The sequence below is a fragment of the Cygnus olor genome, chromosome 13 (assembly GCF_009769625.2).
Source record: "Cygnus olor isolate bCygOlo1 chromosome 13, bCygOlo1.pri.v2, whole genome shotgun sequence".
Lineage (NCBI taxonomy): Eukaryota > Metazoa > Chordata > Aves > Anseriformes > Anatidae > Cygnus > Cygnus olor.
The window spans coordinates 20,662,166-20,679,943 of NC_049181.1; the positions used below are offsets into that span (position 1 = coordinate 20,662,166).

A 17,778-nucleotide genomic window follows, 5' to 3' on the forward strand; every position below is an offset into this window, starting at 1 on the left:
GCTTCTATTGCTTTTCTCTTTCATTATCTGATTATTTTCCATCCTTGCCATCAATACAGAAAAGAGGGAACACTTCAACGCAGAACCCATCTGGCTCTCTCATTCCTTCTCTTCACGACACTGTCACTCTGTCTGAGGGATTTCTCGCCTGGCCTCCTCTTGCTGCAGCAGCTCAACATTTCATGTTATTTGCTGTAATTTTTATTCTGTTAAGAAACGCTGTGGCATGATGATTTTTCTTTCTGGCCTGAACAAGTTTGAAGTAGAAGAAGAGTAAATTAATCATCAAAGAAACAATTCTTTATCAGTCCCAGATGTTAGCAGGTATAACTCATGTGCCTTACGAATTATAAATCATAACAGGTTTTAAATCTGATTAATGACCTTTTGGGCTCATTTTCATGATTCCACCTGCACCTCTATAAAGCAGATACACAAAACCAGAGTTCATACGCAAAACCATTGCTCCAGCTTCTACAGGCTTCAGGAGGCCGCAGCAGGCCGAAGGCCCTCGTACACCTGCAAAAGCCATCATGTTTGTGCTGTTGGTGACCAATTCCCACTACTTACCAATATTTTGATGTGCCAGTGCTGCGAGCAGCCCGTGTCACTGAATAACCTGTGCAGGAGAGGCCAAGCAGGTTCTTGGCAGAAGTGCTGTTAATTGATGAGAAGAGCATCTCCAGTGCCAGCCTTGCTAGGAAAGTGCATTTTCCGGGAAGAAACTGGGACGTACTAATGGCTGCGGCACTGTGCCCTTGTGCTTGGCTTGGCCCTCACATGCCAAAGCGTGAGGGAAGAGCTGTTGAGCATTCAGCAACTTCAGGAGCAAAAGTCACTTTGGGACAGGAAAATCTCACCCACTAACCCCTCGGCTTTTGTCAGCTGCATGTAACCGGTGTCTGAGTAGCATAAACTCTCTGTAACACCGTAGTTATGTTTATTACTTGCAATCAATAAAGATTTAAGTGGTGATTGGAACAGCTTTGGATAATTAATATCCCATTCTGTGCTCTAATGGATGTAATATAAATGTTATACCCAAAAATGATCATTGCCAAGGATAGCAAATGAACACTGCAGACAGCACTCTTCTCCCCTCAAACCTGATAAAACGTTGCTCAGAATTAATTTAGGATTTTCAGACCCAATCATTCAGAAAAAGGAAGCTGGAAAGAAAAGGCACAACAACTAAAGGCTCCTGACGGCACTCGATAAGGGCTTCCTCGGTCCCATCAGCAGCCAGTTTCTGATGTTTCAGATTATTTGTGTTCAGGGCTGCATCCCCTGTGCCCACCTGGGCAGGACGTCTGCTGTCTGACATGAGGACAGAGTGTTAGCTCAGTGCTGAGGATGAGAAATTTGGGAGCAGTGGCGATGGGATCCTCCTCACAAGGCAGATGGACGCTGGCTCCAAATGTACGGTACATGTGGCCACCAGAAGGAGCCTGTCCCCTGGCTGAAGGGCCGAAGACACAACTTCCTAGTGTTCTCAGAACCACATCTCCTACAATGTGAAGTCCTGAAGAGTCGATAGAAAGCCTTTTTATTTTTTATTTTTTCTTTCCAGCAGTATATTAGATGCCAAATACCTCTGGGTGGAGAAGTCCTGTGGAAGCACACACGCACATTAGGGATGTGGCACTTGTAGAAAAGCTGTTTGTGTACCCTGGCACTGGCCATTTGGGGTGCATTAGGGTAGGCAACATCACAGAGCCAAGGGCACCTCTGGGCTCCAGCTGTGTCACACCATGCTGGCTGTAAATCTAGTTTAATATCTGGCTAGGCCAGGTTTATGGCCGATCTGTGGGCTCAGAGCAACAAAAAGCCACAGGAGGCTTCTGGCAAATCTGTCCCTCTGAAGACTGAGAGATTAACGAAGAACGACGTCCTCGCTTGGCACTAATGTGCAAGCCTTGCTGAGCAGCATGAAGGCAGACCGTGAGCCGCAGCCTTGTAAAGGGCCTTCACCTCCTGTGCAAATCTCAGCGACATAAAGCAGGCAAAAGCTCAATGTTGCATCAGGTCTCCATGAGTACATTATAAAGTGTTTTTTTTTTTCTTTTCCCCCACTGGTTTTATTTTTAATCCCTGTTATTCTTACCTAATCTCTTTAATTTAGGAATTTGACATATTTAGAGCACTACTTCCTGCAGCATGATTTTTTTCTCTTGTTTCTTATGACCACAGCTGTCCTTGCTGGCTGAGGCATCACCAGAGTTGCTGATGTCAACACAACCCAGCCAACCGAGTTGTAACATCAAAGAGTTTAGACATTGAATGCTTGGGTTTCTAAAATCCATCTCATAACAACCGAAGAAAGGGAAGCAGAATAAGGTGCAAGCAAACAAGCAAAGTGCTTAACTCAGAAAGCTTCTTAAAATCCTTTGGGGCAGAACCACTGAAAACACTGAATTAATTGTTCCTGTTGGTGTCACTGGCAAACCTTCACTCACATCGGGGGATGCAGGGGGTGAAGCTGGTTGCAGAGATGTGGTAAGTTCCACCTCTCACATGAGCCAAGCAACAAATATCTGACAGGGACAGGGCAAGCCCCAGACAGCTGCCCCAAGATCTCGTTCAGGAACCTGATGACCCCAGGACTGTCCCAAGGGGAGCAGCCAGTGCCCCTGCCCCATACCCCACGCCTGGCAGCTCCTGCACATCACAGTGAAGGGCACTGGCAAGAGCAGACGTCAAGCCCCAGCTCTCTGCTCGACTTGACAGGGCACCAAACCAATCTAACTAACAACCACCTTGGCATCATTAAAATATAAAGATAGAAACAACCCAGGAAGAGATACCAAATCCAGCACTATTCTCCAGAGGGCATTGCTTGAGGTTAAAGACCTGTCTAAATCAAATACGGCACTTTATCCCCCCAAGCTCTATAAATCCCAACCTGATCTGTAACTATTGAATGGACTTTTTGTCAGATCTTATTACTGAAATAATTTCTGACTAGATAGGAAGCCAGAGGGTGAATGTATTGCCCAAGAGTTCTGCTCTTTCCTAGATCAGATCTCTCTCAAGATACGGCCTGTCATAATTCACCAATTTAGTGATGTCTCTTTGCCACAGCTTTGTGTCTTGCTATGCACACGTGTGTCAGGAACGGGGAAGATTTAGGATGGAAACAGACTCATCATTAAAACTCGCTGTGTGTTTAAAGACTACAGTTGCATGGTACTTGAAGCAGGCGTGAACAGAGCCCTGAAATACAGTCACTCGCTATTCCTCTTTATTACCTTTTGCCTCAAAGAGTGATCTTCTGTATTTTTAGTAATATATATTACTGAGCATTTCATATTCACAGAAACAGCAGCAGGCATTTTTTTTTTTTAAGAAACGAACACTTGGTTGCACTCTGCCACCATTTCCGACCTTTGTAACTTCTTTCTGCCCTGCGTTAACCAGCAGTCACAGGCGTACAAACATGTAACATCCTAGGGACTGGAATGCTTTATGGGTGGGCAGAGGAAGGGGTAGAAGTGAAAGCCATCTCGTTTGAAAAGACGAAGAGCTTTCAAAATCAGGAGATTAAAACTAGGCACCTCGAGCCCCACACATCCCCAAGCCACTAAAGAAATACACTGCATGCTGACGGCTGGTGTCACGCTCAGAGGCATCAGTCACAGCATTAAATCCTCCAACAAAAGGGTTTTTTCTCACTTTTTCTCTCAACGGCACAACCAGATGCAGTTCCCCTTGCTGCAGGCGCTGGCTGCAGGCTCAGCCATGGCTGTTGCTGACTTGGGAGGTTCAGGGAGATTGCCGCATGTTTTGCTTGTTTTGTGTATTGAATGGTATCATGGGATGACAAGACTCTTGCATTAGGATGTAAAGGAGTTTTTAACATTTTTTATGTTGTCCTACTGCCAGCAGCAGAGCCAGGAGGTGAACACAGGCAGTGCCATGTTCTGTTGTATTTACGCAGTGCAGCAGCCTGCGAGGACTGCTCCTACTGAACAGGCACCCGTGAGCCCGGGACAGTTTGTTTCTTGCTTTTTTTAGAGGAAGGTCAGAGCACCCATTGCATCCTTGTGGAATCCTGTAGGGATTTCCTTGCAGGAACTAGGTGTGCATTTTAAAACCAGGTTTTAGCTGGTGCTGCATTTGCTGCAACGTGGAAGATGAGCACAGATGCATGGTGCCATCACACCACCTACACGCACGCTGAACAGACCTGTGCAGAGCCAGACGTGTCACCGCCTGCGACCGCAGGTTCCTCCACGCTTTGCGGATAGTTTGCAGTTTGTGTACAGCAGCCACTGTCTCTAGGAAAGTATATTTATATGTTTCATAAATGTAGCTCAAACAAATTAAAGTCTGTACTAACAGGATCATAATTTAATAGAAGTGCCAAGTGCTAATGCAATAATACATGCATATTGGATTAGGAAATGCAAGCCGTAACAAGTCATTGTAGTTCATTTGTAGCAGTGCCTGAGACTCGAGATAGGGCTGCAGCGAGGGCGGGTGGCGCAGCAGCCCAGGATGGGGGCAGCAGCAGGGCGGCGGATGCTTAACGTCACGCTCCAGCCCACAGTGCCTCCAACAGCAGTGTGGGCCCTTCCTGGGTTTACCTGGATCCTTCCTAGCCTGGGTGATACGAGCAAGAGACTCAACTTACCTTGCGTGCGGGCTATCCCCTCACCTTCTCTTTCTCTTGCTAGACATATCCACTTTTCCCCCCGTCTTCTATGATCTATTTTCCTCCTGGGATGGCCTCTTCTGCGGCTCCTGCTCCCGGCTCCTCAGGCAGCTGCGGGCAGGTGCTGCACAGTCAGAAGCCCACCAGGCCCTCACCGAACAGCTGTGTCGCTGGTACAAACCAGACATGTCCCAAGCACGATTACAGCGCTGGCGAGCGCACAAGTGCCTGCGTCCATCTGAGCTCAGTGCTGCAAGGTTAGAATTACTTTGAAGAAGAAGAAGAAAGGTATTTATTTTTCCCTTTGTATTTTATATGACAGTCATCAACAATGGAGAGGAAACAGCCGAGCCTGGAGTCCCATACAGATGCTCAGGACAGGGGTCCTGCTCCCCACCTGCAGCTGCTGGTTTTCCCTTGTCCTTTCTGCAGTCCCAGGGAACCAAGCCTCAGCTCCCCTGATCCTGACGCTTACAGTGCAGGATAAATGACTCATGCAAGCAATTTATGGAAAATAACTCTTAAGCACCACACGTATTATCAAAATGAAGGCATGAGTCACAAGCCTTTCGCTAAGGTTTCCTGTGGCTGTGAAGGCAGGATGTGTGGTTGCTCTGCCACAGTCAGCACCACACAAGCACGCTTCCCTGTCAAGGGAGCAAAGCAAGTCCCCACGGCAACTACACCAAAGTTACACAAGCAAAACGAAGCAGTTCCTAATCCTTAGATGCCAGCCCTGACTCCACCAGCTCCTTCCTAGCCTGGGCAACCTGCTCATCCTTAGTCCTTGTCCTGAGTCTCCTAATTGCATCCTCCCTAAACCATCCTCAAAGGACAGACATTTCACTGACATTTCTGCAAACCAAGGCAGGCTCTCTGCCCTTCTTGGCAGTGCTCTAAATGAGATGCTCCACTGAACTCTTAAAGCGTTAAGACTTCATTATTGGTAAAAAACATACACAGTTTTATTTGTTAATTTGCTATGAAATAATAGCTGTCAATTAAACACATATTTCGATGTCTTCCTTTGAAAGCATTATTTTGCTTTTTAAACTATTATTTTGCTTTGTCACTCATTTGCACAATACAATAATTTCCTATTACTTTCCTAGGTCTGAGCATGAATTAGCTCTGCGCTACTACCACTGGCTCTGACCGGCCATTTTATTTTTTCCGGATCATAACCCAGGCCTATAGAATGGGTAACAAGTAAATTCATGCCGATGAACGTAATTTCAAACAAATTGCTCAAATAAACTGTGCTGCATCTTTTTAAGCTCACCATTTCCCCAAATGTTCTCTATAAAGCACCACACGTTTGGCGGTGGTGCTCTTTAGATGTTAGGTATCATCTAAACTGATGCCTAACAGATTTCTTCTAAAAATATGCCACTTAAAAAATTATGCCGCAAATGCTAACTGCTGTGCTGCAAATGTATCAAAGCAAAATAGCATCGAGAAATGGGGGAAATGAATCCCATCTGCTAATAGCCCTGCTCTCGTCTCGGAAGGGCTCAGAAATGCGATGCTTTATGATGTGTGGCTCAGAGGGCAGAATTCAAACAGCTCTCCGGAAAAGTTATCCTCTGATTAAAAAGAAACAGCCAAAAAATGAAGCGGTATTGCATCAGGTATCATTTCACTGATGCCTTCCAAAAGAGATATCAGCCTAAAAAAGAATACGTTAGAGAAATTAAGTCAAATAATTAGCAAGGGCTCCTGGCATGTGAAGTTGGTGAAATGCTACATTCCTACAATGTCCTCCTGTGTTGGCTATCATTCAGTGTTACCGTGAAGGTAGGAGAATACAAGAAATGTATCAACAGCAGAACTATAGAAATTAATCTTAGCAGAAAATTGTTCCTATGCAACTGAATAATTAGTTTCCCTTAAGTCACTCATCCTGCTGTCTACATCTCGTTTTCTCTATTTCTTGTTAAATTCCTATTCAGCCATCACTCAGCTCTGGGATGATAGGATTGTAAAATAAACAAAATAATTAGTTTCCAAACTGGTAATACGCTGTAACATATTTCCTGGAATAATATATATATTTTTAATAGTAACTGCTATTCTGCATTCTCTCACAATAGCAAACTCAGGCGACACCTATAAGAGGTTGTGAATACAGTATAATTGTGCCATGAAGCCAATGGATGAAACTAAATAACTAAATTCATGCTCATTTAAGAGAGAAAAACGGGCAAATTTTGATGCACCTACCAGTATGCCTGTGTCAGCTAAGTCACTCTACACTTATTAACGTCACATATGGATGGAGCATGGCTCCCTTTGGTTTTAAGCAAGAGCCAGCACTGACAGAGGGAAGCCCGGATGCTGCGGGGCAGCCCCATGCCCACTGTGCCTGCCTGAGCTGGCACATCCTGATGGCACTGAAATGTCAGCTGAGAACTAGCTCAATCTCTTAAGTCTTCAATTACAAGTAGCTGCAGGAGTTTTGGGTGCTCATAGGACTAACCTTACACAGTTCCTGTCATGGAGTAGGTTTAGAAACTTTCTGAAAGGCCATTCAATACCTTCTCTGATTCCTACCGTAAGCCTCAAAATTCTTTTGAAATTTTGAGTCACTGGGCAATCTTCCAGTGCCCATGAACACGTGGCAGCAAAAAGAGAACTCACAAATACAGCTCGGCATTATTGATGCCCTGACACAGGTGAGCTGCACACCAAAGCTCAGGTAGGACACACAGAGGGACCGGGGTCCTTCACGCTTTGGTGATGGGCACTGGCACGGGCCAACGGGTGGCACACTTACCTCTGGCTTCACAGCTCTGCTTAAGACGCTGGCACCACCATTCATTTCTGCACGCAGTTTGTTTGCAGGAAGCAGGCAGGGCTGACTGCCAGTTCAGGGCAGATATTCCCCAAGCCCGGGCCTCTACTGGCTAAGCTGAGAGAGGGGCTCTGTCAGCTCAGCCGGTAGAGAGAGCTGCCCTGAGCGAGCAATGGACCCTGTGCATCACCTCCCCATGGGGTGCACCCACCGAGCAGCGACTTGATTCCCCCAGGTGCCACCTCCTTCACTCAGTCCCCTCAGGTATCGCCTTCTCTCAGGGAAAAGGGAAAAAAGAACAGCCCTGAAGAAATTCCCATGGAATTCTCTACTCATAAAGCCAAGCTGGTATGAGCAATTAGCTGTGTGGATGGGATGAGATCAGTGCAGGATCTGGAGTGAGGATGGAGGGGAGAGGAGCAGGGTGGGTGGAAGGGCTCGAGGATGGCACGGCCACGACACCGCGATGGCAGAGGATGTCAGCGTGCTCTGCTGGGAAGGCATCCGTATGTCTGTCTGCCTGTCTGCCTGTCTGTCCAAGTGCTGCACAGCCTGAGCCTGCAGGATTGAGTGCCTGCAGAACTCAAAGGCTTTTCAAAGGAAAAGCCATTTTGTCATAAAAGAGCCCTTTGATTTACGCCATCGCTAGAAATAACAACTAACCCCTTCCCTGCCTGCCCATCGTGTTTGCTCTTCTTCTGTCCTTGCTGGACAGTCTGTCCTGGTGTACCTCTCCCAACATCTACCGAGCAGGGTGAGAGCTTGCTAATAGGCTGTATTACTCTTTTTCAAAGGACTTTCAGCACAAGCAGAAGCAGAAGGATGACCCTGCCCTAATTATGACCATTTTCAAAATCCTTCTCAGTTTCCTCAGGGTTGTAAGCTTTAGTTGACTGCTTTTAATGCAAGGAACTTGCAGCAATGAAGTTCATTGATGCTGCTTGGTACAAAGGGTTTGCTTTCATGGAGGTAGTATTAGACAACGCAGTGCTGGATCCCAGGAGAATATTAAACATTTAATATACCAGCAAGTATAACATTATATAAAAAACGTTACATGAAGGATGAGCTGCAGAGTTAAAAAGCATGTAAGAGCCCGCACTCATCTGCAGGCTGCTGCTGAGCACTGCAAATGCAGGCACCGAACAAGCCTGAATGGGAGATTTTCTCCTTCCTTTTGCTAATATCAGAGATGAGGAGCTGAATAACTTCATAAGTAGCCAACTGTAAGCAACTCTTATTAATAGAACACAGCAGTAATTTGCAGTAATTGTCTGAAACTGTGGTTTCCTGAAAATACTATTCTTATTGATCTTGGACCAAAGCTGAAGCATTTTTATAAGGGGGATCAGAAGCTACTGTTCTTTAAGGAACTGGATTTACTAGCTGTAAGAGAGTGTCACTGTGAAAACTAATCTCAGTACTTTTCAGTATAACAATGTATTTGAAATTAAATTCCTTAGTAATTTCCGTACCACAGTGAGCAACAAAGTCCAACCTGCTCTAGCTACAGCTTCTCTTCACCAGAAATTGCCTGTTAGCTCTACAAGGCAGGGCTGGCAGTACTAAAGTGCACTCAGCTTCTGCAATGGGCGAGATCTTAAATCAATTTCAGGAGTGTGGCTCTGTCACGGCTGCTGGGTGCCGCAGGGGACCCTCTGCCACAGAAGGCAGTGGAGGTGTTTCCAGTGGTGCCACCGGAGCTGGGGTTTTAAACCATGCTTGAAAAGCATAGCAAACGCAAGTGCAGTGCTCCTGTGTGCTGTGGTCATTGTCATATAAAAGGTAACTCTAAGCAAAACTACCCAAACCTTTCCTTAAGATGAATTTCCACTTTCCTGCATCATTTTAATACACTTCATTGCTGCAAGCAACATCTCTTATTTCAGCTTCACCCACTGCAAGTGCTAACTCCTTACACATTGCTGTCATTGTCAGTATTTTACCATTAATGGGCGACCACTACCACCATTTAACTTTTAGCATACCAAAGTAGTTGAAATTAAATTCATTGGTAATTCCTGTACCCAAGACGACTGATAATATCCAGCCTGCTCTAGCTAATGCCACTGCTGTGATCAGTGCTGAGTGACCGCAGACTGCACATGATCTAGCGGCCACCTTGTCCTTCCCTGAGCTATGGCACATGGGAGCAGCCCAGCTCTGGAGACCAGGCTTCAAACACAGAACCCACTGGCACCAGTCCATCCACCAAAGTCCCAGGCTGGGCTCGCTGGGGACCTGTCTTCAGAAGAGTCCAGGGAAAGGGAGCCCTTCCTGACACACAAAGCCTCTCAGCAATGCCTCTAACCCACAGCTAAGTCACAGAGGAGGCCCCAAAGCCTCATCCTCAGGGTTTGACACAACAGCCGGGTGCGATGGCGTCTCCTTGAGCAGCCACAAATGCTGGCTGTGCAGGTCCCACCGACACGGGGCTTCTATCTGTTAGTTCAATGAGGTTTCCAAGCTCGACCAAAACTGCTGCCGACATTAAACAACACCGTTTCTTTGCAAGAGCTACTGGGCAAGCAAATGGCTTTTTTTTTTTTTTTCCCACCACAATTATTCTGATGGTTTTGATCTGCATTTCTTTTCCTTGGTGAGTACAATAACAGCCTTGCCGATTACTCTCCACTAAGGTACCCGATTGTGGTGACATTGAGGCTGACCTTGGAGTCACCTCCCCCGCTGCCGCACTCTCCTTTGTCGTACCACCATTTGTTTTTCAATTTGTCCAAGAGGCCTTGCTCATTCAGTTTTAATACTGCCAGGTTAACAGCATTTCTTGAAACGATAAAACATAACTTGTAAGAAAAATGCACAAATGCTTAGGAAATCGTAACGTATAAAAAAAGGAGCACAAGAGGACAAATTGGCTAAAATTTCACAGAACGTGGAGCTATAAAAATGTTTGTACAGCAAATACAGGGTTAAATATTGGAAGGTGGCATGGAGGATAACATTTGCTCAAAACTGAAGTGTGCGGGATGGGGAAATTGTCTTTGAGAAAAAAAGTAACAAGAACACCACATCATGCAGTTAACATTCGTCACATATGGCAGGTTAACTCAGCTTTTACCATTTAAATTGAAAAAGCCATCGAACTGTAAAATTAAAACAGCAACAAACAATCAGAAAGGACAACACAAAGAGAACACTAAAAAAATGGATGCATTAAATAAACGAAACCGTAATTTACCGTCCTATTTAACTCCATGGAATATTGAAGATTTTTAAACTTTAAAAGTTACCTCAAAATCCACAAGAAAGAAAATGACAACACAATACATCAGGGTAGGTGGAATAATATAACAATATCCATGTTGTTATAGTATTCCACCTACCTTAATGCTGAGCCTTTGGGGGTGGCTACACCATAGCCCTTGGAATCCAGGTTCCCGCCAACTTTCATGGTGTCGCAGGGCTTGCGCTGCTCGATGTACTCGTTCATCGTCGACTCCAGCAGGAAGGCGAACTTCCCCTTCGACTTGCGCACCCTCGCCACCCCGTCTGCCGTGGTTTTGGTGAACACGGAGGGCTCGGCCGACTTCATGTACGACCACATTTTCTCATAGACGGCGATTTTTGATCTCTGGGAGAGAGGAAAGGAGGGAAATGAAGAGCGATGTGGGTACCAGGGATGCGCGGCATCACCTGGGGCTGCTGCGCCAGCAAAGCCCCCTGGGCACTACCAAACCATAGAAGTGCTTGGGAGGGGGGACACATCTCAAGCATTTCTTCCACTGATTGCTGTCAGAATGAAAAAAATGCTGTGGTTGCCTTCCTGAGGTGGGTTTGCCTCCACACATACTGCTCTGCCACCCAGCCAAGGGGACGATGCTCAGTCCTGGCTCCGTCACAGCCAACATCTGCAGAAGCAGCCACTCCTTTCCACGCAAGTCCTCAGCAATGGTTTTTGTGCTCACTCACAGTTAGGAAACACCACTGCTTGCTTATTAAATGTTCCCAGCAAGCATGAGCCTGCTTTTCACAGCGGCGATGTAAGGTTTATGATACAGGAGGCGAGAACAGCTCTAGTGGCCTCTTAAAGTGGTGCTCACATGAAGGATATAAATAGCAGTAACAAAACCCTTTCTTACGTAATAATCAAACTTTCAAAATTCAGTTTCACATTCTCCTAAAAGATGGCAAACACAAATATTAGCAATGAGCTGAAGCAATTGCTGGTTAACTGCTTGTGTGCCATGTACATATTTTTTTAAATTTCTCCTGTTTTTTGAGACTGAGCCATTGCTAACAGCCTCTAGCTCAGCACACAGGTTTTGTGATGCTGGAAATGCTGAGAAATGCATTACTTCCCCCTCTCCCACCTCCTCTCCAGTAAGATTTAAACAACCCTCAGATGTTAAAGCCACCTCAAGGCTCCAAAGTGTCCCTATCTGGCACTACCAGTTAAACTTCCCTCTTTCGTCGATAGAAGGCAGTAACACTTACCTTATTGCTCTCCAGTCTAGAAATCCCAAGGATTTATATAAGGCTTTCAGCCCAGGCTGTGTTTATCTTGAATTTATGCCTCCTACTCCTTGCCAGTTTCCTGTCCACAGCCTTCCTTGCAGAATGGGAATGAAACACGCAGTAGCTAAATCTAGCTCAAATTTAACAAACTTGTGGCAGAAGACCGTTAATGTCCATCAGCTTGATGATCAAGACACGTTTCCTCCTCATTCAGGACAATTTAATGTGTTTTGAATAATGCAATGCTTAACAGCCAGCCTGCAAACATTTCATGGGAAGTAAATCCTGCCTTCACCATTCTTCAGATTAAAATACCCAGCTAGCGTCGCTATGACAGAGAGCGAGGAGCACGGAGGGCAAGATTTTATTTTAATTATCCTTCCTGATGAGCTGAAAAATGCAAACCAATTAAAATCAGCACCATTGACAATAGGAAATTGGAGAGACGGCAATGCAATGTGGTTCCATCAGGAGCTAGCTGGCTGGGCGGGGTGCTAAGAGCAAGCCAGAGGGATTTGCATGGCAAACACCCCTTGGATGAAGACCGGCTACGTGGGTCCTCCTGTCAGCACGAGGAATGCCAGGCATTTGGAGAGGCGAGGAGAGGTGTCCATGCGGGGTGCTGGGAGCTGCCCGCAGGTGGTGAATGTCACTGGTGTGGTGGCTGCCACCTTCTTCGTGCCCTGTGGACATCTGTGCACAGCTGTGCGAGGGGGCAGAGTTCGCCACTGCCCCTGGCATGGGGCTGACCACGGCCGGAGCTGCCCGCTCTGCTCATGCAATCCGCTCACACAGAAACGTAATAGAAACAGATTGCTTGGCCAACACAGGGACTGCATAAGCAATGTTAATTCTGCTGTGTCCTAGTTTCAAGGTGCTTGTCCCTACAACCTTAATCTTCTTTTAACATAAATAATACAAACGCACCTGCCCATTTATATTTGGAAATGGGCATCTAAAGGACAAAAGGAAGGTAAAAATGTGGCTTTACTGGTTCTCTTTACATCTCTCAGCCAGCTAAAATAGTTTGCCTTCAAAAATAGTGCAGACACTATGTATGCTTCTGCTTGTTTTCCTCTGTATAGTGTGCCTTTAATTACACAGATAAACCATAATTTCTTTTCATCTTCTAACTCACACCAGAATGCGTCTTTAATAAGTTCTTTCATGCTCTTTCCAGCTGGCCTGCCTACCTAAAAGCAATTGCCAATACATCTGTGTGTTGTTAATAATAACAGTTATCTGATGAGTGCCAAGCACACTCAGAGCTGCAAATGGTCTGAGCAAAGCATGGTCCCTGCTCCAAGGGCAAAGAGTGAACATCATCATCCATCATTCAAAAACCCAAATTCCATGATTCAGAAATATAAGGCCACAGATTTATTTTAAACTTCAACAAATAAACTAGGTTTTAGAGTTTGCTACCTTCATTTTACTCTTCTGAATGATCTGGTTACTAAAAATCAAGACACTTCTATATGATCACTGCCCACATCTCTCTCTGCCAAGTGGGATTTTTGCAGTACCTTGTTATTAGCAAATTAACCAAATGAGTACAGCAGTCTGGTCTGACCTAAGTAGACAAAAATGTGCAAGCTAGGAAGCTTTAAAAAAAAATTCATAAGGCAAGTTGGTTTTGGAGGGGCCAGAGTCCATGAAGGAGGGCCTGGCTGAGGTCCCGGGAGTGGGGACGGCATCTGTGCAGGCTCCGTGCTGCTGTGTCCTGTGGGGCTGGTGCTGCTCCTCACAGCCTGAGGCTGGGCTTGGTGTCTGGGAAAGCACCAGGGTGTTTTTGCCTGCCCTAGGGACCATATTTTGCACCTGCTCCACTCAATGAAATGGCTGGTTGGCTAAAGGTGGTCAAACACACAAAGAGATGAAATGAAAGATGGTATTTGGAGTAAATGCTTGTCCAATTTTCCAACTGCTTCAAAAAGAAAAACACAAACAAGCCCAAAAAACCAACCCACCCAAACAAAACACAAAAAAAACAACAAACCAAACCAGAAGCCCCTAAAAGTCACACCTGCAAGGGGGTCTTGGCCACAGAGGTGCCTGGCACAAAAAGGATTTATGCTCCCACACAGGGTAAGGTTGGACAGATCTACACCACTGGTAGAGTTCAGTGGCAGTAAAACATTTTCCCTCTCATTGAAGTGTTACTTTTAAGCAGATATTTAGAAAAAAAAAAAGCTTAAAAGCAAAGATTTAAGCCATTTCAAAGCCCCTAACTGCAATAACTCCCTGTGCTCTGCAACGCCTATTTCATTTCTTTGATATTGCTCTCAAGAAGCCTGTCACACACATTTCCTTGGGATTTCAAGGGTATATTATTATCATTTTTTTCTTAAAAGCAACACTTCCAGTGTTTCATCTAGGCCTCGGGACACATTAAAGCATCTTTCCATGATTAAACCCTTGCTGCAGACATAAATAGAGCCTCTCCCTCCCCCCCCCCCCAAGGTGAGGCACCCACAGGGCAGTGCTCAGCGCCACCAGGCTGCGGCGTCACCATCAGGCCAGCAGCCCCTGCTGGGACTGTCACCACCCAGCACCCAAACGCCTGCCTCCTCTGGGTGGCAGTGGGCTTATCATCAAAGGAAGTGCCAAGTCAAGCCATCCACATTTTTAACTTAATTTTGCCTTGCAGTTCTCCCTGTTTTCGAGCAGGTTTGGCTCCAGCACCTCAAAAGAATACCAAATCAAGACACAGCACCAAGATGTGTGGCATGACCTAGGCCGGGCCTGTGTGCCTCGTGTGGCTGGATGGCAGCAGGACAGCAGCAGGATGGTGGCAGGTTGGTGGCAGAACAGAGGCAGGACGGTGTCAGAGTGACCCATCAGCATGCCTACTGCTTCAGTCCACCCTCCAGCATCAGCAGCTCAGCGTCATCAAGCCCGGCCCCACAGCACTATGACCAGACACCTTTGTTCCTCATTCGCATACTCAAAACTGCCTAAAGAGATAGCACAAAAGCCAGCACCTCTCACAGGGTTATTTGATGTTGGTTAAATTTACCTCTAAAGAATCTTTGTGGCAGAAGCCTTATCCCATTAACCACATTACCTTCCCGCCTTGCAGACATCTGTCTCACACTTCGGCTAAAAGTGACGTTGTGTCAGCTCCTCCGCTGCTGAGTGTCATGAAGCTGTTATATTTGAAAGCAACAGTGCTTTTCCTCTAGAGCTGTAATCTGCTACAGGGATGCCCTTTGCCCGTTTCAGACGGTTTTGCCCTTTCTGCCACCTCCTCCGCTACATGCAGGTCTTCTTCAAAATTCCCTCCTGTTGCATGCTAGTGGAATATTTTGTTAAAAGGATCAAAAATGGACCTTTGTTTCTTCTGATGGGCACCAGGAAATTATTTCATGGCAGTCAAGCGCAAAAATGTTCTCTTACAGATGATTACCGGTGATAATCCAGTCATGAGCCAAATTCACCTAAATCAATTTTACTTTTAAAATAAACTGCACATTCTCTCTTTTTTCAGCCTGTACATTTAACATTTCAGACCATACTGATTAACATTTTTTACGTCTGTCTTCAAAACTGAGAGAGAGAGGAACAAAGAAACAAGAGACTTGAGAAAGAGAAAAGATGCCCACAGTAACCAAGGACAAGTGGGAGAACATTTCATGACCACAATGCTATTGTAACAAATGGGACTGGTGGGCTGAAGAGGGAGAAGACCCAGAAGGATGCCAGTTACTACTGCCTGGTCTCAGGAGTGGGTCCAGGCTATATATAGGCTTCATATACTTTGGAGTAGCCCAGTATGCACTGAAATGCAGTAAATGCAACGTGGACATGCAGCAAATGTCAGATAGACTGCTGCAAACTGGATTGGGCATCCTGACCACAGGGATAGGCAGGGACATCTATAAAGGACCTGCAGCAGCAGAGGTCACACGCTTTTCTACTATACCAGCCCTGTCACCACATTATAGCTCTTTAACAAGGGAAATTAATAGCCCTAAGTCAGACAGATGTTGCTGACACAAAACACAAAGGTCCATACTAAGAGCAGTGTAGGTATTTAATCTGAATAATGCATGCTGCCTTTATATAGATGCACGCCTCACTGATATGAACCTGAGTAGTTAAGTGTGAACCTGAGCTTCATTATCATCCGTCATTGCTTTTCTTCCACATGCACAATTAGCTCTTCTACAGCAGGTAATGAATCCAGCAGCTTATGAACCATTAAAAAGCAAGTTACTCAACGGCAGTGAAAAGGGACCGGGAGACTGCCCTGCTACCGCACCTGCCGCCTGGCTTTGGGATCACTTCGAGACCCATTGGTTCTGGGAGCTGCTCCCAGGGTGGCAAACCACAACCGAGTGGCTACCACCGTCCTGGTCTTCTGGACAAGATTTGATCAGACGGATGCCTGTCTGCTCCTGCAAGCGTGGCGCAGAGCAGCCTCAGGAAGTAGTGCAAGGCAGGGGCCGGTGCCCCCGGCCAAATGCCAGCTCTGGAGCAGGCGGAGCCTGGCCTAACACTGCAGCTTCAACAACATCAATGTGATAAATATTATTGCTAAGGTGCCTCTGCCTGAGATTTCCAAGCTCTTTACTGAGAAGGAAAAAGTAGGTCTCAGAGAAGGCCTGAGGGCATGTTAGTCCCCTTTCCCAGCTGTGGACATGAAGGCAGAGATGTCATTTACTGAATGTCACAGGGCACAGTCTAATAGATCAATGTCACAGCTTTTAGCCACAGATAACTTGTGATGCCAGCAATTTACTTACCTATATGGACAGAAAAATCAATCCCATCATTACATGAACCTCTTGTTTTTATTACATTCTGGGCAGAAGAAAGTAGGTCAGAAGCCACGAGCGCACGCAGGGTGCTTCTCTTTCAGCAAGGCCAGCCCCCAGATCTGCCAAACCCTATCCACAGCATATGGATTTGGGGGACGCTGCTGATAAGCAAGGCCAAAGCACGTGTATGTGAACTAGTCCTTATATTTGCAGGAATATACAAAATGTTGTATGCATAAATGTAAAGGAAAGGGTGAATAGTTCATAGTCAAGTTTGGGATGGGAGACACTGTCACGGTGGTTTGTTACCAACGCTAATGAAGTTCTAACTTCTGCTTAGAAGTGGTAATCTCCTTTCCCAGTTGAGGCAAATGAAGCTCAGAGAGCTGGTGGATCAGGCCCACAAGCCCAGGGCCTCCTGTTTCCTTCTAGGGTCCCCTAAACGAAGGCTTGGCTAGTCCCTGTATGGGGACTGTCAGGACAGCGAGCACTTTCTGGAGCAGTCACCCCCAAGCCCCCGGCTGCTTCCACCCCGGGGCAGAGCATGGCTGGAGCCCGGGAGGGAGCTGGAGGAGGAGGAGGTGTGCAGGGAGGCCCATCATCAGCACTGCACATGCAGGGGATGGGGACAAAGCCCGCAAATAAAAATCCTCCAGGCTCCAGCAGCATTCCTGCTTTACCACACCTGACACTCAGAGTGTCCCAATTACAAGAGAAAAGTCCATCTTGTAAAAATAACATGTAAGAGTTTTCTTTTGACACTTTCTTCCTGTGCATCATGGTCATTTTGAAAACACGGGCTTTGGCAGTGGGCAGCTGCTGTAACAGACACCTTGTCTCAGGTGCACTCCGCTCACACAGACAGGTGAGCAAACAGTCACTGTGGCTGCAACGAGACTTCGCTGACAAGTCAGTAACAGTCTGAGGAGCAGAATGTAAATCAAGATTTAAAACTTCCCTTCCTGGCACAATATTGAACTTCAGCCTGTGCCTAGATTCATCTCCTTGTTTTATTGCTGCCATCCATTCCTGCACGTTGCAACACTGATCGGAAAATTAAAATGAAAGTCTTTACCAGGAGACAAGCTGTC

At 46.1% G+C, this 17,778-nt stretch overlaps 1 protein-coding gene across 6 annotated transcripts in view; it reads right to left on the bottom strand.

The window, feature by feature from the left end:
• GRIA3 (glutamate ionotropic receptor AMPA type subunit 3) overlaps positions 1 to 17,778 on the bottom strand; it is a 403,275-nt gene that overhangs the window by 7,578 nt on the left and 377,919 nt on the right. For 4 of the 6 annotated variants that reach the window (XM_040572878.1, XM_040572879.1, XM_040572882.1 and 1 more), the window contains one exon: positions 10,793 to 11,040. In XM_040572878.1, coding sequence (XP_040428812.1) covers positions 10,793 to 11,040 — 248 coding nt within the window. Of the gene's footprint in view, positions 1 to 10,117; positions 10,233 to 10,792; positions 11,041 to 17,778 lie in introns of all 6 variants that reach the window. The other 2 variants (XM_040572877.1, XM_040572881.1) reach the window with 1 other exon arrangement.